The 24,471-nt window shown below is 35.0% G+C and overlaps 1 protein-coding gene across 5 annotated transcripts in view; it reads right to left on the reverse strand.

The window, feature by feature from the left end:
* LOC109052155 (solute carrier family 12 member 5-like) overlaps positions 1-24,471 on the reverse strand; it is a 152,601-nt gene that overhangs the window by 95,707 nt on the left and 32,423 nt on the right. Inside the window, exon 1 of one of the 5 annotated variants that reach the window (XM_042726652.1) lies at positions 1,132-1,448. The exons of 3 other annotated variants lie outside the window; for them this stretch is intronic. In XM_042726652.1, coding sequence (XP_042582586.1) covers positions 1,132-1,186 — 55 coding nt within the window. In that variant the 5' untranslated portion in view covers positions 1,187-1,448. Of the gene's footprint in view, positions 1-1,131; positions 1,449-24,471 lie in introns of those variants that run through there. One more of the 5 variants, XM_042726653.1, reaches the window with a different exon arrangement.

Below are 24,471 nucleotides of genomic sequence, written 5' to 3' on the forward strand. Positions count from 1 at the left end.
ATAATCCAACACTGTAGAGGACGACAACACACAGAAAACCATGTAGGGAAATGACATTAAACACTGTCCCCTAATCTGATTTGTGCAACATAATGGTGTGTGTGATGTATGTGCTGCGTGAAAAACTGCTTCTTGATATGATCAAAGAGTCTAAACACACACCAGCAGCTGCTGTTAAACACTGATCAGATAGTCATGTCTGAAAATCTAAAAGTAATTGAATGGCATTTCATTGTCCAAGGATGGGAGCAGCAAACGTTGATTAAGCAGGCGAAGAACCACAATGATATGGTTACAGTAATGGAGTTTTATGCAATGTTGACCTGATAGATGAAATTATACAGTCACGGCACTCTCCTACCAGAATCCTTCAGAGTGACATCAAGGAAAAAATTAAATGATTTAAAACTTTAAGTAAAATAAATAACATCAAATAAAAATGAAAAATAATTAAAATTAAAAATTAAAATAAATAAAAGGAAAAGAAAATGATAATAAAATAAAATAAAAATATATACATTTAAAGTAATGAAATAAAAATGAAAATATATCAAATAAAATACAAAATAAATAAAATAAAATAAAATATACAGGAGGACCATTACAGTATCAGGTCACAGCATTCCCCAAACTGACTCCTTTAAAATGACAAGGATGAAAAAATAATATAATAAACAAATAATAAAAAAGGTCATGAATAATAATAGTAATATAATGATAAAAATATACAATAAAAACCATGTCATTTTTTTCACAGACCTTAAACAGCACTAAAAGAGCCACAGCATTATGACAGCATCTACGTCTCTACCAGAGGAGCTATGACTGTGTATGACGGTAGTGAGAGGTTCCCCTTCCATCGCAGCTTTCTGCATTTGTGTACCACGCTTCAAAACACACAAAGGCACACGGTGTGGCTCGCTACATGAACACACACAACTACAACCTCCTCTTACTATTCCACTCACAGCAGCCATGCAGTAAGACAGGAGAGGACCTGTGGTGGGGAGCAACAGCAGAACCCGTGGCTAAAACCCTCCCTCCATCCGTACGGACCATTCCCGTGTCAGCGTGAGTGGGTGTGTGCAAGTGCTCGAGCACGGATGAGAAGCCAGAGATTCCTCCACTCACCCTGGCTGTTGGCGGCCCCCTCTGCCTCCTCGCATTCGGTCAGGTTGTTGACCATCTTGCCTCTCCGATTGCCCTCGCTCCCCCAAAACTGTCCTCCGCTCAGGGGAGAAGAGAAGAAGAACGGCCAAATGAGGAGATGTGTGAGAAAAGATGGAGCGATCAGCGCACCTGCCTTCCCCTGCCGAGAGCCCAGAGGAAGTTACCGGCCGACGGAACAAGAGATGCGCGTTTTTTCTCCTCTGATTCTCTTCTTCTCACGCTCTCCTCTCCTCTCTTGGCTGTAGCGTGACTCCCTCTCTCTCTCTCTCTCTCTCTCTCTCTCTCTCGTAGGAGGAGGGTATGACAGCTCAGAGCGGCTGGAGTTTACTGGATGATGGAACACTCTCTCTCTCTCCCTCTCACTCGCTCATGCACATGGGTATCCATGCACACATGCTCTCTTGAAACAATATTTACAGAAAGTAAAAATAAATACAGTAAAAATAAATATAAATATTGTGAAATTGTAAATATTGTAAAAAATATTGTATTGTAAAAATAAAATAGACATTGTATAATTAAATAAATATATAATAATATCAACAAATTTAAATATAAGAATTCTAAAATAATATAATAATTAAAATTTAAAGCGTGTCTGGTTTTATTAAGTAAAAATATCTAGGCATCCTGAAAACCAAAGACACCTGAAAAGCTAAATTTCATTAGATATTAAAGGAATATTCTGGGCTGATCATAACACAAAATATGACTACAATTTAAAATGAGGCACCTGCAATGGAAGTGAATACTCCATGTTTCAACAGCCACAACATGCGAACATGCATGTTAACATGAAAAAAAACTTTCTTGTTACATTGAATTTTTCACCACAGCACAACAAACCCTTAAACAACTGTAAAAAATATGATTTAAATAGCTTTACACCCTCTAAATATGGTTTGAGTGCTTCCTTTATTGGTAGATGAGTTTTTTTTTTCATGTAAATGGTAAATGCTCACTCCTCTCCTGAGGAATCATTTATCTACTGTAGGTTGGTCAAAATCCTTTTTCAGCCGTTCATGTCACCAAACAACTGCATTCTGTGCCTGCAATTTTGTTTTGTAACACAATCGATGCGATCGGCAGCTGACATCACCGGAAGCTCAGCGCAAACAGAGACGGGAAAGAATAGAGTGGAAAACAGAGATAGAAGGGACACAGTTGCAAGCTGGAGTCTTTTATCCAAACGCTGCATTCAGATTCTTGCCTGGATCGTCCAGCCGAAGAACAGAAGCACAGTTCAGAAGCAAATTCCAGGTAGCCTGCAGTTACACAAAATCTATTCGGGGACCAAATTACGCGGCATGGAAGATGGCGAGAGAAAGAAAAAGGCATTTCGCCACGAGTCACAAAAACAATCCACATGCTTTTGAAAGACATTAAAGTGTCTACATGAGAAACGGATGCCGCTGGTGCAGACGCAGGGGATTATTTAAAATTACCACACACACACACACATTATGAAATCTGGAAAGCTCAGCAGCTCTTCTGAAACGAGACTGTACGTCTCATGTTTTTGTGTATATGTTGGGTCCCGATGCAACTAAAGTGAGAATGAGATTGAAACTGAAGCTGTAACAAGATCACCTGGCTTGTTAATCTCAGGTGATTTAAATCGAGGCACCAGTGTTATCTGAATTTTTCATTTTCTACAGCAGGTAATGGATCCATATTCATGATGCCTGTTGACTTTTTCCTGCTTTATTATTGTTTTTTTGTTTGTTTGTTTTTTGGTTTGGTTTGAATCTTAAAAACAAATGTTACAAAACACACCGTTAACAGCACTGCTAATGAGAGAAAGTACAAAAAAATGGGATCTTTATTTAAAAGGGTCATGAGATAAGAAATCAAATTTGCTCAAAGAGGTCAAATCAAAGAGGTCTTTGGCTACGTTCACACTGCAGGGCTTAATGCTTAATTCCGATTTTTTGAAAAAATTAGATTTTTTTGCAAGGCCGTTCACATTTCCAATTAATGCTCAAGTGGTTTAATGTGTGAACGTGAAATGACCCAGAAGTGACCCGCATGCGCAAAGAGTACGCAACGGTCAACGACGTCACTCGTTGTTTGCGGAAGTAGCTAACGTTAAACATGGATGTCAACAACAGTGCAGTCAACAGCGGAGCTCTTTTTGCAATATTAAAGTTATTTTCCCAATGGAGCCAGCACAATTACAATCTTCTCGTTTTAAGAAGAAAATTAAAAAGGAGGAGGAGAGCAAGGTTTTTGGCCATGGCGTTTTGTGGAGCAGTGTTAGCAACGTTGATACAGAGAAACGTGTGGGTGCGGAGTCGCAGCAAGGAGTGGTGGGATACTGATGTGAGTGGCTTCTATCTTCTCGTTCCCGCCTACTTCAACGCAGAATTATGACGTTTGTAGCGTATCAATGACGTACGGGTCGGATACATGTGGCCTGGCCGTTCAGACGGAGGTCGCATTTCAAAAGATCGGATACGTATCGGATTCAGGACCACATACCCAAGTGGCCTGGGTCACATTTGAAAAGATCGGATCTGTGTCGTTCAGACTGTCATGAAAAGATCAGATACAGGTCGCATAGGGGCAAAAAAATATGAATTGGGTCGTTTCAGCATGCAGTGTGAACGTAGCCTTTGTATGATTAAAACATCCTGCGAGTTTCATAGCTAACCCTAGTTTAAAACGTCCTCCTCATTATAGTTAGTTTGGATCTGAGGTGCATGATGACATCACAGGGGCATTTGCATAAACACCGTCTCCAGAGCAAGGCATCGACAAATAATCTTCTTTTCACCATAGACCCCGCCCACTGGCGTTCAGCCACTTAATGACTGACACTTGATTACGCTGAATGCAAGTGATGCATCACATCAAAAGCAAATAGAAATTACAATCCCTGCCACTATCTTGTCTACACTGGATACAGTATACAGATGTGCGTTCACTTTCAGACACAGTCCACGCGTTCGAGTCTGTCGTCAGGACACATGCAGTGAAAGATCGTTTGCTTTGACGCGTTTGGTTTACACCGCTGGTTCGTGTCTTTGTACAGATATATAAGAAATAAGTGGATAGGTTATTTGTAATGGCACTCCGGATCATGTCTGAGGATTGTTCAGAGGATTTTGTTTTGTAAATGTGCCACAGTGTCTTTGAGAGTTCACACTTTGTTGAAAGATGAAGCAGTACTAGATCTTACTGCAGTTGCATCACAAACCCTAAGTAAATGATTTCATAATGCTTCGTCTGGAAATGACTGTTTTATTTTGATCATATTGTCAAACTCTCACATACAATAGTGAGGGGGCAGGGCATTGATACTGTTTCCTATGTAATGATTTTAGCCAAAAATAATTGGACGATTACTGACAAGCCTTAAAGGCTCCGCCCCTAAAAACGTTTTAGACAGAGGGTCAGAAATATTTTTTCAAAATTTTTTTTTTGTGCAAAAAAACTTTATTAACATTATAAGTAAACCTCAAGGAAAATTAAAATAATAAAAAAAGTCCATGTCAAAATATTCACCAACCATCATCAACACTAATATTAAACAATGACAAACACACTAATATTCTTCAAGCCTTTCATATAAATTTAGAACTCTATAAGGCACAAAACTCATCTGTTGAATTAGTTACACACACACACACACACACACACACACACACACACACACACACACACACACACACTGAAGGACCGTCTGATGGAGGTTTGCGAGACGTTCTCTGAACATTGTGTGCCTTTCGTTCTCAATTCCACGCCACCGTACAAGACGAGCCACTCTGGCGACTCAGTTGGAATGGGGCTATTTTTGGGCTGAGAGCTGTCAGGAAGACTCTGCCACATCTCAAATGGTCTGTGACCTGTAAGCACTCAATTACAAAAGCTGTCAGCGCTGGGCTCTTCTGAATGCACCTCCACGACACAAGAGGCTCATAGCAAGTGTCTTGGCAGAGATGGAGAAGAAACAGGCACTGTACACAAGAACCTAACATACGGCATTTTTTAACATATGCGTACAAAAGTCACCAGCATGATGCTGTAGGTGGTTGCCATGGTGTCACGTTTGATCATCTATGAGGCAGAAACTGTTAATTTGATCAAACAGACAAGTAACAGCACACTTCCCAACAAGATCAATGATTCGAGAAATAATTTAAATCTGCAGGACCAATTTTGCAAAAGCAATAATGATTACATAATGTTGCATGATAATGTACATTATGCACTTGAAATTATCCAATTATAACGTTATTTATGGGCCAATTTAAAGCTGAGATATCCACTTTTCGTGGCAACCAAAAACAGTATTTTAACAACACCAAAGGCAAAAAGGTCATATAAATATATGAAAAAATAAATAAATGTGTAACTTTTTTCTATACATGCATCATAAATAAATATAAATCAGATTTTATATATTACATCTGCCAGATCAATACATGTATAATTCTTTATTTATAGACATAAATTAAAAATGCAAATAAATAATGTTTTATTATATTACATTATTAATAATATAATAATATTATTTTATGTATTACATTATTATTATTATTATTATTATAGAAATATAGATACAAATACATATTAATTACATATAATTACATATTATATTATATTATATTATATTTTTTTTTTTTTTTTTTTTTTTTTTTTTTTTTTTTTTTTTTTTTTTTTTTTTATATTATATTATATTATATAAAAAGCTGCCCATTCCATTCAACCAATGGGCTAGCAGCTCAGGTTCTCATCCGCTAGGCTGCTATCTTGACCAATCATAATCCATATAAAGTGACGCAGCCAATGAGATCTATGACAGAGTGAGCCAGAGAGGCACAGTGCTCCAGGTGAGTTTGTCTCCCTCGGGGCTTTAACCAAGCACTGAGGATTGTGGGTCAGTAGTGAGAGTCGTTGAACACAGAGCAGGACAGGATCAGGTTGCGTCGCTACACAGCTGGGTTGGTTTGGGAGCAGAAGCACAGAGGTGGTATAGACACACACACACACACACACACACACACACACACACACAGACAGAGCAATGACACAGGCCTGTTACATGACGCCGTTTACACACCTGACTGCCCTGCAATGCTGACTCAGAGTCAGAGAGCACTTACACAAGGACATTACAGTCAATAATATAGCAAGACCTCTCGTGTAGGCACATTTATTCACATATAAGCATGTCTCCAAGATGCTTCAAGAGACCTACCTGCAAAGCTACAGTAATGTTAAAAGTTTTAGGCACTTTTGTAAAAATGTTGATGCTGTCAAAAATAATGTCATAAAAAGATTTTCTTTATCTATTAACTTCTATTAACTAAATGAAATCAACATTTGTTGTGAGCATCCTTTGCGTTTAAAGCAGCTTTTGCCCTCGGTGCATAGTTTTTCAAGGAGCTTTGCAGGGAGGTTTCATGAAGCGTCTTGGAGACATTGTACATAGAAATGTATGTAAACAAATGTATTCGTTTATATATTTATTTATTTAAATGTATTTAATATTTTTACAGCACTTTTATTGGTTTACTTATTATCAGAAACAGTACTTTAATTCAATAAACAGCAATATAAATGTGTAAAAGTAAACTATATATATATTATATTTATTTATTATTATTTTAAATAAATATGTATACCTATCATATTTGACACATTCACTTAACTGTAATTTCCAAAATATTAACATATTGTTATGAAATATTAAATTACCATAAAGTACTTTAATTTAGTAAATAATATTGCTCTTGCTATTAAATGATCAATATCAGCAAGTATTTACAAGCAGAAAGACAAAAAAAGTGTTTTCAGGAGCTGTGGAGGCCTTAGAAAGTCCCGTATCAAATATTTGGCATTATCTGCTTAAACTTGGCAAACTATAATCCCAATAACAGTAGAACATTTTGAAACTGCAATGCTTTATTTTAACCTGCGTCTTTACTCACACCAGAGGTTGTGTTACCTTACTTTACTGAAACACCCCCAAAACCCATCCATTCCAGTCAAAAACAACACAAAGCAACATCCGTCCTGAATATACAACCACGGAGCATCGGTGCAATGCCAGAAAGCTCATTAAAGCTCTCATTACTGTGCACTGGCGCACACGCCAATGAGAAAGACCTCAGTGATTGAAACAACCTTCGCAGCCAATCTTAATTAGCAAGCGACTGACAATAAAAGCTCAGGGTGCGACTCTGGGATCCATTCTTTCCAGGTTGAGATTCTCTGAAGTCGATGACTAAGCAGCCATATTAGAGCTCAAGGCTGCTCCTTAATGAACACGCTGCCTGACAAACACTCGAAATACCGCAACGATGGGCGGCCATGTCCTGTGGAAATTGAATTAGAGCACTGAGGAGGAGGGTGAGCTCAGTGAGGGGGAGTCAATGCCCACCTACCCTTGAGCCGCGGCCCTGGGAAATCAAACAAACAGAGTGTGATAAAGCAGCAAACAATCGTCCATCACAGCCCCCGCTATCGCATCTGAGGAGCGGAGAGAACGCAGCATGATAGCTTCTCTCCTAATGACTTTCCTCTTCATTAGATTCATTTGAGCTTCAGTCGCTTAGCACTCAAAGTCAGATAATGTTTGTGCCCGGAGCACAAAGCCCCTTCATTAACCTTTAAAAGGACTCACACACACCCTAAGATACTGGCATACGGATCCTGAAGTACTGGGAGACGTTCAGTGTGAGAACTGCATCAGATTTACTGATTCCACCCCAATCTTTCATCTAGCTGTCTGTCTTCTTACCTATCAGTGAGTTTAATCGAATGACGGAGACCCGTCTGCGTCGCAAATGGTTTTTTTCTGAGCGGACTGCACTGAAATTGTCCTTCACTCTCACAAACAAACCTAATCATACTCTTGAGTTGCTGAAGACTGGCGATATGCTTGGTAAATGTTGGAGAGCCTCATAGAGGCATGTGCGAGAGCTTCATACGTGGTAAGGACTCTGTTTCAATACTTCCACCTTGTATTGAAGAATTTCCAGCATCTTTATTGCACCCATGGATAATTTATGCCATGAATAGTCTACTATATTGTTTATGAAATACTCACTCTCTCTAAAAATGGATATAAAGAATTTTATATAAATATTTATTACTAATTATATAACATTATTTGTATAAAATGTTTAATTATAATTATAAAATGACCAATATATAGTTTATAAAAATATATGGATTAATTCTCTCTCTAAATACAGTATATAAATATAGTAGTGCTGTTAAACGATTAATTGCATCTAAAATAGAAGTTTTTGTTTACATAATATATGTGTGTGTGTTTATATTTATTATGTATAGATGCACTCACATACAGTATATATTTTGGAAATATTTACATGCATATTCATTTACATATATATTCATATATTTTAAATTATATAGAAATATATTTAATACATAAACATAAGATTTTATTATATATATATATATATATATATATATATATATATATATATATATATATATATATATATATATATATATGCGCATGTGCTAGTATTTATATATTCATGACTATACACAGCACACACACATATTTTGTAAACAAAAACTTTGATTTTGGATGCGATTAATCGTTTGACGGCACTAAGATATAACTAAATTATTTATACTACTACTAGTACTAATAAAAACTACTTTATGTGTAAATGTGTGTTTATGTAAATTATTTGAGATTACCCGATTCACATTTATTTTCATACTACACTGTAAAATAAAATAACAGCATATAACAGTAGTAAATAAAATACTAATTATATTAATAACAATATAATAATTACATTATTAAAAATGTAAAATATATTATTTTATATAAATTCTTTATATGCATACATATGGGCATATACTGCACACATATGTTTATGTACTGCCTACAGAAATGTTCCTTTCACAAACAAATCTAATAAGCATGTGCAAATGCTTCGTACATGGTTTATTACTGCTACCTCATCCTTGAGGCACACTGAAAAGCGTCCTACGAATTTAATGCAGACACAGATAATTTACGCTATGAATTCTGCAGCCCCATAAACGCGTCTTTCTCCAAAGCAACTCGAGCTGCCTGTGAGAATTACTTTACGTTGTAAGATGCAAAGGAGCATGAGAGTACCTGGAGGCGCTGACAGCAAACACAGCTGCTCCAAGTTCAATGAATCTACTCCCAGGCAAAGCGGTCCAGAGCGCAGAATCATCAAACGAGCACCACATCCTTTCTTCAGGCCTCAGCCTCTCAAAGAGATCAAAGTCCAGACGGAGTGCTACGACACGGCCGACGCTGCTTTGTGTACCTATTAAACACGCTTGATCCATGCGATCAAAATCAAGGGCAATCCAATCTCCATCTTTCTCTTCATCTCACGCCGAACAACAATCAGCCATCAGCTCTGAAGAAAAGCTCCTTCCAGGCCTGCCGGTGCAGATAGGAGTTTAAAGGTGAGCTTGACAGAACTATTGCAGGCTTTTTCTGTCTGAAAAAAGCCTTTGGGATGAGAGCTGATGAAGGCAGTGTTGGGAATGCAACCAGAATCCGATACCTCCTGACAGTTCAGGAAAACAGAGTGCTGACATCTCACTGGTTGATTAAAAGATACAAGGAGTAGATACACAATCTGTAACAAGACAAACTGAACAGTGGTTTAGTTTAATGTACATTATACTCCACTAGCTGCACCAGATTAAATTTCAAAAATAAAGATTAATTCCAAGCAGGTTTTACGAACACTGTGACTTTAATTGTTCAGACAAACAAGATCTCTTCAGAAAGCTTACAAAACAAAACGAAAAAGAATGAGGGGAAAAAAAAAGAAAAAGTATTTTTAACACAAAACGAAAAAGAATGAGGGGAAAAAAAAAGAAAAAGTATTTTTATCATAAAAAGACACACTATGCCTCTAAAATCATCAGGTAAATGTTTTTAAATTACTGTATATACTAACATTTGGCCAGATTTTTTCAGTTCTAATGCAAATTCTAATGCAAAAAGCAGTAATATAAATGAAAATGTATTTATTTATTTGTTCATTTATATTTATTTAGTTTGTATTCATAACTTCAAATTTTTGAGGCACTTCAAAACTTCTACTGATTTATTTATTATATACACTTACATACATGTAAATAAATAAACTGCAGACTTGTAATATAATAAACAATATATTTAAATTTTTATACCATTTATTTATAAATATACATTTTAAAGCATATCAATTAACTGTACATATATTTTATAAATATTTGTATATTGTTTATTATTTAAAATTAATATTTATTTTTAAGTATATATTTTAAATGTTATTATTTTTTTTTAAATTTTTTATATATATCTATACTTTATATAAAATATAAAATAAAATGATAAATGTATTAAACATAATTTTCATTAATATTTAATTATTATATATTACACAGTATAAATTATTTGTTGAAGTAAATGGAGCAATTTTGGTTTCATGTTGACTTTAAGGTTTGTTATTCATTCAGACAGGAAAAACCCCCCAAAAACAAACAAACAAGAAATTGCCATTTAATCATTTTTATCCAACCGTACAGACAAGAACTGAAATGTCAGTGCTATCTATATCTTTTGATTGTTATTTGTTTCTATTTGTGTGAGTTTTCTCCAGCTGAAAATAGACAACAGCAGGAGTTGACCCACTTTTTCCCCCTACAGAAAAGAGGGCAAGGAAAGCGATACTCTGGGAGAAAAAAAAACTGAATTGTCAGCGGAGGATCCAGAGAAGATCTAATGAACCTGTATTTGCATATGGCATTTCCATGTAGAGCGGTAATAAAGGGCATTTCTGGCCCTGGTTGAGCTCAGGGGGATGTGTAGTCATTATAAGCACTCAGATATCCATACAAATGGGGCTCCTGTTCAGACAAGCAGCCTAACCTGTGGGACGCAGGTATTTTGACCCGTCTTTACTCACATACTAACACAAATCATACTGTGAATGCATCAAGAAACCCAACGCGAACAGTTGTAGGGTGTTCTCTTGCATCGGGTTATGACTGCACTCTTGCTCGTCCAAACGTGTTATTTGCTAATTACACTAAACATCTCTTGAACGCTTCTTATCCAGTCACCCTATGCATTAGGACGCATTGCAATCAGCAATTACAATTACTGTTTGGCTATTAAATTTGGAGCCGTACCAAACATTGTGAAACCTTTTCCCTCAAGGTGCTGGAAAGGAGGTCAAATATCTGCGTCTCACAAACGCAGATGTGGATATATGGGGCAGGAACGAGCTGCTCACAGACTGTGTGTTTTTTCCGGATCAGACACAAGGGCAGATATTATGAGAGCAGATTAAACCAACAGGTTTTTTTTGTGACCAGAAGTTACAGTTGACAGCAAAATAAATTGCACAGCAGTTTGGGCAATTAGTATTGAGCTTGACGGAGCTTATTGACAGAAAAAAGGAAGATTTTGGCTTTGATCATGGGCTAAAGTGTGACAAATTAAGACCTCATATTCAATTCAATTACAAGGTGCCTGTTTGAATTACAGTAACAAAATGACCCCAGTCTGAGTAAAACTAATTACACTTACATTATTCAATTCAATTACAAGGTGAATGTTTGAATAATTAAGGTTTTCTAGAAACAGAAGTGCAATGCATATTTATTGAGGAACCATGAGGTACCATGTAAATACCATGGTATATGAATTTTAGTATAATGAAAAAAATTGGGGGAAAGAATGACAAAAGCACCTAAAATTACTAAAACTTAAAATTGACTAAAATGAAACTGAAAATATAAACATAAAAGCTATTATAAACTTAAAATATTCATAAATACTATAATAGTATATAAATACTATAAATAAACAAATAAATGTTTGAAAAAATGCGATGTTGAAATTTTATTTTTGCATGAACTATTCCTTAAGGTTACCAAAAGGAAAGACTTACAGTATATTACTGTATGAAATGAAGCTAAATGTATGTGTATAATAAATGATCATTGACAAAGTCTTTTCACCCAAATGGAAATGCATTTTGTTAGCACTATTGTTTTTGTAATCAATTACATGTACATATGTCTGAACACAGACACTAAAAAGCGCTCCCCATCTGTGCTAGACATATGTATTAATTTAGTGCACCCAGAGTGCAATAAAAGGCAAAGTCATTACTGCTGCCCATCAGATGTAATTCTACGCTACATTGACCTTTCTTATTAACTGCGACATACTTGAGTGGTTTTTAGTGCAGCAGAGTAAAGAGTTTTCACCAGCAGTATAAATGTCCAGTGCTACGACAAAACAACCCGTTCTATTCCACAACAACACATAACAGCAGTGAGTTCAGCAGCACCAGACGACTGGCAGGGAGACACTATTAACGCGGCAGAAACTCAGGGGGAACAGAAATTACTTCAACAAAAACAGTCGCTGGAAGCAGGAGGTTCGACACACTTAAAATGACGAGTCAGCTTGTGAAATATACACACAAGTCAGTGACGGATACCTGAGTGTGGAAAACGTGCTGAACTGTAAAACGCTAACTAGTCACTTGCTAATGCAGTGAATGGGTGCCGTCAGAATGAGAGCCCAAACAGCTGATAAAAACATCACGATAACCCACAAGTAATCCAATCCACTCCAGTCCATCAGTTAACATCTTAAGACAAAAGCTGTGTGTTTTTTAAGAAACAAATCCATTATGAATACATTTTTAACTTTTAAACCATTGCTTTCAGCTAAAATATGAGTCCATAATCCATAATAACGCTTCCCCCAGTGAAAAAGTGATATTATCTGAATCAGGAGAGACATATGCACCCTTCAAGTACTGTTAACAAGTGAAAACAGTCTATAACAACTCTAAATAAATATGTGGGTGGATTTTGATGCGAGAGACCACAGGAGATGGACTTTTTCACCAGAGGAAGCATTATTATGGATTATGGACTTGTATTTGGCCAGAAGTGACGGTTTTAATGTTAAAAACGTCTTAATGATAGATTTCTGTCTTACAAACATGCAGCTTTTTGCTACACAAGAAATTAATTGATGGACTGGAGTGGTGTGGATTACTTGTGGATTATTGTGATGTTTTCAATCAGCTGTTTGGACTCTCATTCTGACGGCACCCATTCACTGCAGAGGATCCATTGGTGAAGTGATTCTCCAAATCTGTTCTGATGAAGAAACAAATTCATCTACATAACTACTACACAAGAAACAAAGCATAATTGCAGTTCATTCTGGTTGCTTAAAAAGGAAGAAATTTTCTCACCTGCATGTAAAACAACCAATGACGCAAAAAAGCGGATATGAATAAGGCACACTGACAATAGGGTCAAATGGTTGATAGAGAAATGATCATGTAATCCAGGTACAAAACGAGTTATATTTCACTGGACTTTCCATTTGCAATTACATATCTGTACAGGTTGAGTCACAATCAAACTGACCATCAATCTAAGACCAACCTGCAATATAAGGAAAAATCAATAGAAACACTGAAAATATCAAAGGATTTGCAGTCACACGGAGGAATCAATAAAATGAAGATAGTCAGAAAATGCTGAAAATGCCCTGAGGATTATTGAACCAAAATCATTTTTATCTCATCCTACAGTTTATTTGATTTGTCATTTTATCAAGGAGCTTTTAAGTGAGAGAACTTATAAAGACCAAATTGTAATGTCACACCTGACTGATATGAACACATCTCTCATCTTTCAAAAAGCTTGTTTAGTATCTTATTTCGTACCTTTTAACCATCAATTCCTGTCGTAACTCCATGTCAGCACAATATATTTTGCCATCTGCCAACTAGATTTTAAATTACTGTCCAACTCTTATTCTTCTGTCACATCTGTGACCTTTTCTATCACATTCTGGAGATGTTGTAATGGTGGCTTGAATGCTTTCACTGCTCAGAGCGCCGAAAATGCATTTCAGTATAATTCAATTTATAAAACTAATTAGACGGTGACATTTACGCACACTGAATGATATTGTTCATTACTTCAGCCATCGAGAGCAGACATATACAGGGTAGAGCAACGGCTGCTGTAATGTATTAGAGCACACATCCACATGTTTGAACATGTCAGAAACGTCACAAAACTGTGTCACGATAAATCAGCTCAATCAAAACCCACCGGACTCCATCAGGACAGGACAACAGAGTGAAAATTGAATGAGTGAGACAAGGGATCCTGGGGATTTATGGGATGATGCGTCTTGGCAAGCACAGCAACGTCTCTGAATCCTGAACATCTAAACAAAATCGAAATGCTTTTTGTCTGTTCCTCAAAAGATCAGAGCCAAGTAGGGTCTCAAAAAACAATTAAAGATACTGCATAACAGCAGGAGATTTAATAACTTTTTTAATAACATTTAAAACACAATTTAAAAGAAGCTAACGACTGAAAGGGGTTTTACTGTGTAACCTGTCAAAAATAAAATAAAATAAAAAACAGAATAAAATAGAACAGAATAGAATAGAATGGAATAGAATGGAATAAAATAAAACAAAATAGAATGGAATAGAATAGAATAAAAAATAAAACAGAATAAAATAAAATAAAAATAAAACAAAACAAAATAATAAAATAAAATAGAATAAAATAGAATAAAATAAAATAAAATAGAATAAAATAAAATAAAATAAAATAAAATATAGTTGATTCTGGTTGTTGATATGTGGAGTTCATAATGTTCATTATAACTTTTCATTAGATTTTTAAGAATTATTTGAATTTTTTTTTCATAAAAGCAAAAATTCCTTTTTTACAGACACACACACACACACACACAAAAAAAAAACACACAGAGAAAAAAAAAAAAAGAGTAACTAGAAAATATCAAATAAAATTTACAAAAGTAATTGCAGATACACACAAAGCATATTAAATGCAAGTAAAGTGTCTACTTTAATGTTACAAAAAGTGAACATTTTCATTCAGCACAAGAGACATATTTATGTAAAAATAAAACTAAGGGTAAAAGGAAAAATAATATGTTATCATACTAAATCTTATTATATTTGAGATGATTAAAACTTCTTGCATTCAATCCAAATATTTATTTATTTATATACATACATACATAAATACACACACATGCAAGAAGCGGGTAACAGTACCGATCACCCATCAAAGTGTAACGTGTATCTGAGGGAAATCGGGTTTGCATGTGCAGAGAGCAGAACGTGTGTCTGTGGCGTGAGCATCTGCTCGGGTCAAACTGCTTTGCAAACGAGGGTAAGAACAAACTCTAATTAAAAGCAAATTAATCTAAACTAATTTACCAGCGAGCAGCCGTGCCGAGGTCAACAGCAGTCCTCATGTGTTATGATATGTCTGTTGTCTCAGTATCTTCCCACGACCCTTCAGTCTTGCCTGACTGCACTGGGTGAGCTCGGGACCCACGGGTACGGCTGGAGGAACAGGTACTAATGAGACACGGATGACAAATGTGTAGTTTAGTAAGTTTTGCATGCTTTAGAGCAAGAGTTGAGGATTCATGAACTGATTCATTTGAGTCTCTACATACTGCAGCTTCTCCAAAACTGTATCAAAATGTATCTATGCAAGACAATTTAATAGTCTCAACATTGAGATTAATGACTTTAAAAGAACAGTGGAGGTAAATCAAATCCCTAATATTGTGCATAATCTTGCCGAACTGAAAAAAGCTGTGGGATTACAAACTGAAATGCTCTCTTTATGAAAAACAATTCACAGGTTTTCTGATGCCTTGAAATGAAGCAGTGCTTCACACCAGTGGCCTGCTTAGCATATTTATATTTTTCTTTGGCAGCATTAATTAACATGAAATGAATTAGCTGCTGATTAATTTCAAAGGTTCTGGCAACCCAGTAGCGGACAGACACTATACATGACTTGCAAATATATGTATCTGCTTTGTTCTTGAACTGCATATCCTCCATAACTACACTCATAATCAGCCTGTTTTAAAGGCTTATATAATGAGGAATCTAATCTTCCTTCATCTTGTGCAATAAGAGTTCATCTAATTGAAAACATACTGTAACTTTAAAAACCCAAAAGCTCATTCTTGCATTCGTTCTGCAGTATTTTGTAAATGTTCATCTACATACACATGTGTCAGATGGACGGCCGCTGTGTTGCATCTTGCTACTTTTCCAGTGTTGAGAAACATATTTTCAGACTGAAGCATATGCTTGTTTTTATGCTGCGAGTTAAAACCTTTGAAGTTTTATGACTCACTGCATCCTAAACAAATACGTAGAACTGTAGGGTAAAAAAATAAATAATGCAATGATAAATAAAAACATATGATGTCTGAAACACTTGAGCTTACAACAATACATCTCAGGGACATTTCTACTGTGCAGAACCATTTTATTATGCTCACACTTAAAAATGAATGAATGAATGATCCTGTTTCATCCTGTTAACTTTCTTGTCATTCAAAGTTTTCTGAGAGCCTACTACACAGTTTTAGAGAAATATTATTATACAGGCATGTTTTTTTTTTTTTTTTTAAGTTACAAAGTTCAAACGGTTCTGCATAACAGGAATGACCGCTGACCTTTTAAACTGAAGGGCTGAAGAGCAGGACAGTGTACAAGCTTCACACTACAACAGGCCTAGTGAAGATCAGAAAACTGAGTAAGAACAAGACAAAAGTCTCTAAATCTGTAGGAAAGTGCGTACAGGCTGCTAACCCATTTTTGGGGATGTGGTACAAGGTGGGTGATGTACTCTGGAGATCTGGAGTGCTTCTCAAAGGCTCTGTGTGAGTTTATAAATAGCTGGAGGAAACAACAGATCACGCATCAACGAATAAAACTGTGAGGAAAGGAATGGCTGGAAGAGAGATGCTTTCACTTTACGCTCACATGCCATGCCACAGTGCTTCACTACACACGGATCTGCTTCTGAACACACACACACACACACACACACACACACACACACACACACTACGACACATTACTGCATCATCACAACAACCCACAACGCTACATTATTGGAAATGGAGACTTTGTTACATACTGACCCTTAGTAAGGAACCAATCTAATTAACTAATAAACTAAATTAAAATGGATATTTCATCATTAGCTCAAATTTGCTTTCATTAGCTTTTGTTTTGGTTTTAGTTTGAAACAGCTTATATGCTTGCAAAAAGTTAAATATTCAAAGAATATTAATTATTTTATATTATGCACGCAAAGAGTAAAATAAACAAATAGTAATAATAATGTTATTAATAATGTCTATTTCATTTGTTTCGGTGTACAACCCAACCCAAATATGTACAAAAAAAAATAAAAAAGTATTTTCAAATAAAATAGCTTTTTGGACCACCCTGTATGCATGCAAAAACTGAAATTCACAAATAATCATTTTTATTAATTATGTCTATTTCATTTGTTTAGGTATAAAGTTGTTTTTTTTACACAGGAAAATAGTTGTATTTTTAAATAAAATAACTTTTTTTGGACCAGCATGTTTGCATGCAAAAATTTTAATACACAAAAAACAATAATTGTATTAATGATTTCCATTTAATTTGTTTAGGTGTAAAACATGGTGCATCAAGTAGTTTTTTTTTACACTGGAAATAGGGTATTTTTAAATGAATAACTTTTTTGACCTGTTTATATGCATGCCAAAATGAAAATAAACATATAAAAATAAATTGTATTAATGTCTAATCTGTTTGTTTAGGTGTAAAACTTGGTATTTTTCTTCACTCTAAGGGTGAATGCCTGGTGTTTAGCAGCTAAATGTGACTGGGCTATCATCTCTGGTCACTGAGGGCATGTGTGTGTGTGTGTGTGTGTGTGTGTGTGTGTGTGTGTGTGAAATGTAGCTGTGGGTTTGGTTTACACAAGCACTCGCACAGCTTATGTCTCAGAAAGCGCTCGCGCCTTGTGGCCTCGCTGATAAGAGGCCGCCATCAGCTCCGCTTTGTGATAGAAAACATGCAGCCGGAGTCAGTGGCCTGAGAGAAGACGAGTAAGGCTAAAAAAGTCTATTACGCTCAATAGGCTTCTCTAAGACGCCTCCCATTCAAAAGCTAAGAGACAGAAAGAAAGAAGGAGCAATAAAAATATGCGATATTGTCCTGCTAGCAAATTGATTTTTCTCTGCAGTATAAGAAGCTGATGTGGCTGAGGTTTTACACACCGTGATGGCAGTGTAGCAAAATATTAATAAATAAAATAAATTAAAATATAATAATAAAATAATAGTTGTTAATAATTTTAGGAATCAGTTGTGAACTTAAAATTATAAACGCCCTTTGAAAACTAAACTATACTAAAATAATAAAATAATAAAATCAATAAAAATTAAATTAAATTAAAAATGTAATTAAATTAAATTAAAAAAATATTTAAATTAAATTTAGGCATCATTTGTGGGCCTAAAATAATAAATATCCTTTGACAACTGAACTAAAACCTAAAATTAAATACATTTTAGGCATCAGTTGAGGTAAACTAAACTTAATTTACAGATTAGATCAAATTTAATTTTACTGTCATTTTGCAGAGTACAAGCACAGAACCAATACAATACAATAAAAAGAAGTAAAATAAAATACATAAAATTAAATATAATAATCAGTTATGGGCTTAAAATAATAAGTACCCTTTGACAATGGGAAAATAAAATAAAATAAAATAAAATAAAATAAAATAAAATAAAATAAAATAAAATAAAATAATGTAAATTTATAGTTATATAAAAACATAAACACATAATGTAGCCTAGTTATCAAATTAAATATGAATGTTTAATTAAATAAATAAATATTTAATTAATTAATTAATTAATTTACCTAGATTTATGAGTAATTTTCTTTGAATAAATAAATAAATAAATAAATATTATATTATATATATATATATATATATATATATATAGTGACTTCAAAGGCAACACAGGGAAAATTTCATAAGCAATTCTTTTGCTGCTTACATAAAAGCTCATTTAATCAGAATACAATATTAATTTACGATGATTAAAGGACACATATGCCTTTTAGCCACATAACTTTAGTTGTAGTTGGAGCCTTTGGTTTAAAAACAAATCATGAAGCCAAAACTGGATCTTTTAACTAATGGAATCATTTTGATTTGCACTAAACAATGCAAGCAGTCATCTTTCCAAATCCCATGTTGAATAAGCAGTGTGCAGGCATGTGTGAGAACAAGAGCAAAAATAAGTAACGGACTGGCGGATCTGTGAGGATGGGGGTTAAAGAGAGAGAAACGAAACGGCCGCTTGATTTCCCTCGGGCCACGGAGGAGAGGTGTTGAAGGACAGTGACCCTGCGGTCTCTCTCAAAACAGAAATAGCCATTACTGTGAAGAAACAGGTTAAGTGAGAATGTTATGAAACTGATATCTGTAATTAGGATTCACCAGCCGTAATCATCCGTTCCATTAAGTGCATTAAATATGTGTGTACTTCACATTTACAGCTTTATGTTTCTGATAGACAGGCTGCGATGCACTTGTGAATAAAACACCACACTGAGTGTAAAGTGAACTAATCTAATGGGTAGGCCGTCTGTTTATAGTTCACGCATAAGGCTGACTAATTCTGAGAAATATAATTTCTGTAAACGGAAGTGAACGCATTGCTCTTAAGCTTTCACTTTCAATGCTTTCAGTCAAATAACACTGCTAAGGAACTAAAAACATCACTATTACTACTGCTGAAAAACACTGAAGCTAGTTTTGAAGAAAGAACTCGAGCTATTTCTACAGACCAGAAAATCATTGAGAGTTCAGAGTCGCCTCTTTTGACTTGAGTCATCAAATAACCACCCAAAACAACCCTATAAAATAAAATAATAATAAAAATAAATGAAATAAATAGTTTAGGCATCAGTTAGGCCTAAAATAATAAAATAAAATAAAATAAAATAAAATAAAATAAAATAAAATAAAATAAAATAAAATAAAATAAAATAAAATAATAAATACCCTCTGGGAACTGAAAATTGGTTTTGAATAAAAATAAATAAATAATAAATATAATAATACTAATAATAATATATGCATTTGCCATATAGTGACATTTAAGACAACAGACATGGAGAAATATAAGCAATTCATACGTTGTTGTAAGATTTTTTTTTATAGATATAAGGTTTTATTTTGTGAATTTTAAAGGGGAGATATGCTTTTTTTTTTTTTTATGTTTATACATATACTGATTACATAAAATAAAAAAGGTTAAAAAAGAAACAACAGAAATAAAAATACAATGCATAAAATATACAATAAAATAAAAAATGTTAAGTATCAGTTGTGGGACTAAAATAATAAATATCTTCTTTTGACTTGAGTAAACAAATACAGCCCCTGGCAAAAATCATGGAATCACCACACTTAGAAGACGTTCACCCGACGTTTGGACTCTATAATAAATAAACAAATCACAGATATGACACAAAACAAAACACAAAACAATTCAACACTTTGTTTATGTGAAACATACCTCAAACAAATTGAATTAAAACATTTTAATGAATGGAAAATTGTTTTCCAAATCAAGTTGAGGAAAAGATTATGGAATAATTCAATGTTGAGGGAAAAAACATATGGAATCAGCATGTCAGGTAAAGCAGGGGAAATTAGGGCAATCCTTAGCTCAACAGTCAATGAAATTTTGGAAACTTTTCTCACTCCAATAGAAAAGACGTTTGGTGATGATGTCATTTTCAGGATGATAATGCATCTTGCCACAGAGCAAATAGTGTTAATGCTTTTCTTCAGGAAAGGAATATCAACTCAATGACATGGCCAGCAAACAGTCCGGATCTCAATCCCACTGAAAATTCATGGTGGAAACTGAAAAAAATGGTCCATCTTGCAAAGCTGATCTGTCAACCGCTATTCGACAAAGTTGGAACCAGCTTGATGAAAGTAAACATTTATCATTTTGTTTTGCTTAATTTTAATAAAGTTATAAGACCCGGAGAAAGTCTGCAGTATTTTTATTGGCATATTAAAATGAATCTTAACATACAGTAGTTATATTAAACATATAACGCTGTAAAATAAAACGATATGCAATTATACAGTATGTAAATATTATCTATAATAGTATGAAATGTTTTAATAAGTTATGACTAATAAGTTATGATTAATACGTAAATTTTTTGCATTGTTATGTTATATTTATGGTTCATTGGCCGCTGCTTATGCTGTGACTATGTAGTCAGTCAAGCAAGAACGCAGCACATCTCAATACTCATAAGGGTGCGTTCTGTGTTCTCGTGTCCTTCCAAGTTCGTTCTTCCAAGTAAGCTTAGAGTGAAATGTGTGCAAAAGTCTCTTAGCAACTGCATAGCAACCACCCAGGTAACCTCCCACAACACTGACTTTTGCACAATCAAACACCAGTCAGATTGTCTGCAGCAGTCTACTTACTTAACGACAGCAATAAAAAGAGAAGCATATGGAAAATTGCAGCATTAACCTGAATGAATGTCCATAATGACATTATGACAGCTTTATGGTGCTTTAGTGATTGAGCTGTCAATGATCTGATCATTTGAGATGAGACTATTATATTCAGAAATATTGTGAACTGAGTGACTCAGAGAGCTTGCAGAGGTTTAGATGGCTTTAAAAGCTCTGTGACGTGACGTCTGAAGGGCCTCTGAGACATTCTGGTCCACCTGAAAGACCTGTTCAAAAGACAGAACTGCCTTCATGCTAAAACCTGACAGCATTTAATCACATTTGGACTATTGAACTAAAGTATTGTCCAGAATCTGTGATATGCTCATATAAAAAGTAGCAATCACTTCTGAAAGAACTGGTTATAATTTATGGTTTAAAATAAGTTACTCTGAGAAATGGATTTCATGAAAATGTTGCATGACTATTATTTTATACATGTATGTAACTGGCCTAGCAGATACCTAATTTATTTAAATAACTCTATTTAAATGATAAACAATTAATTTAATTCATGTAGAATTATTACATGAATTTGATCAAATTTAAAAATAAGTATTTGTTTTGAAAAGACATTGTGCTATCAATCATTATACTGAATTGCTTTAAATAAATAAATAAACACAAACAAATACATATGTACGAACTCAAGCTGCCACTGCAGATCTGGATGAAGAACACGTAAATCTGCACCAGATGCTGTAGTTTAGTATTCTTTTTAAAGGGCTGGAACAAAAACAAGGATCCACATTTGCATGTTCTGTCTTCCTGTGCCTGCGGCGGTGGTTGTGTTTGGGCATCACAGCGTGGATGAGTCTGAGCCTGCTGCATCTCATTCTCTCACAGATGTCTAAACAAGCAAAATAAGCATTTTTTATGCCTTGTACACAGTACACTTAGTACATACAGTCTGGGGAAATGCTTCTTTTTTTACTATCATGTACGCAGAATGCCAATAAAATCACTCAGACTTAAGCAAATAAAGTGATGCTAGCCTAAGAAAACACCACTAACTTTACAAGCACAAACCACAAGATACTTCTCTTTTCAATATATATAAGTAAGAAAACACCACTAACTTTACTGGATAAATCTAAGACATATAAATTAATCTAACACATAAACATACACACTCACACATTCACACAAAGAATGTGTTTCAGAGAGTGAAAATGTAAAATCCAAAATTTATAGCAATATGTGCAATTGCTTTGACCTGAACAACCATCAATCACTTAAATAACCCTCGCAATGAGTTTCTCAATGGGGCTATTAAGCTTTACATTAAATGCACCAGTTCAGCTGGAATCTTGAGGTACTTGCGTTGCTTGTTTAGGGGGTTCCCTTGTGTTGCAGAAAGGGGTTTCCTGAGGTTGCCGATTGGCTGGAAATTCAGTAGTCGTTGAAGTGATGTCTTGGGAAGGCAATGGTCGGGCGTTGGCTGAAGATGCAGAGTTGTGGGCTGGTTGAAGTTTTGAGGCAGTCACAGACTCGAGGTGAACTTGAAGACACGGCATTGCAGCGAAACTTAACTCACGAATCTCTCAATGGAAAAGAAAAGAAACTAAAGTAAAAGAAATAAAAGGGTAAAGTTTGACGAGACTAGGTGCCGTTTCCCCTCATGGTTTTAGAGGAGCTGCTGGCATACAAGCCAGAGCATGCTGGAACTGCGCTCGAAGAATCCACGGGCAAAAAGCACGGCTAAAAGCCCTAATGCAAAAAGCAATGACTAAAAAAAAAAACGGTGGCTAAAAGCCAACAAGTCTTTGAAAGTGTCCTGAGTATTTAAACCGGGCTGCTGGACACATCCCAAGTGGTGTCTTGATCAATTAAACATTGTCTAAGCTTGGGGTGTTGCTGTCCTTGTGTTCTCGCTCTGCATCATCATTAACCGTAGAAGTTTAATTCCAATTCTTAAGAACGCAAGTACAGAGGATGCATGAAAGTTCCCGGATGTGTTCTTGATATCGAGGATGCATGGAGTACAGACTTGAGAGAATCGAGCCGTTAGAAATCCCAGAAGACGCTGCGGGCAGCCGGTGTACGGAAGCCTGCAAGCTTTAAACTCACTCTCTCAAATACTTGACAGCTCTCGAAAGTAAACATTTATAATTTTAATAAAGCTATAAGACCCGGAGAAAGTCTGCAGTATTTTTATTGGCATATTATATTAGTAGTAATATTACTACTAATAATACAATAATTTAAGTTTGAATTATTATTATGGGACTTAATGCTAAAAAATGGTGAATAATCAACTTTTCAATGGAAAACATTATTATTATTAGAACAAATTGAAAAATTCATAATATTAATGATAATAATAATAATAATTGCAATATTAAACTATAAAAATAATCCTAATTGTATTTGTAGCATTATACAAAATAACTAATAATAGTAAAACTACTACTACTAATAGTAGTAGTAGTAGTAGTAGAAGTAGTTTTCTTTTTTTTAAACCAGTTTTAGCATTGTTGTCAAGCATCAAGTCAAGCATCAAGCTCACTGGTCAGTTTCCAGTATATGTAAACAGACGAGACAAACATATGCATGTCAAAATATCAGATCTGTGCCAATATACTGTATATCCTGATGGTGTAAATGCAGTGTTAGACATGGTATAAGCATGACACGGGAGTGATGATCACTACTGTCCTGATTGTGAAGATGCACATGCTAAACGACAGCCTGCGGCTCACGCAGAACAAGAGCCAGGCAATGAAAGCTGATTGGCTGCCGTCCCCAGGTGTTTGACGGTAAAGGGATGGTGTAGGCTGTAATGAAGACACAGGCAGTTATCAGGAAAACGGGAAAAAGATGCGAGGTATTTGTGGAGGCCAGATGTGTGCCGAA

The sequence above is a fragment of the Cyprinus carpio genome, chromosome B6 (assembly GCF_018340385.1).
Source record: "Cyprinus carpio isolate SPL01 chromosome B6, ASM1834038v1, whole genome shotgun sequence".
Taxonomy (NCBI): Eukaryota; Metazoa; Chordata; class Actinopteri; order Cypriniformes; family Cyprinidae; genus Cyprinus; species Cyprinus carpio.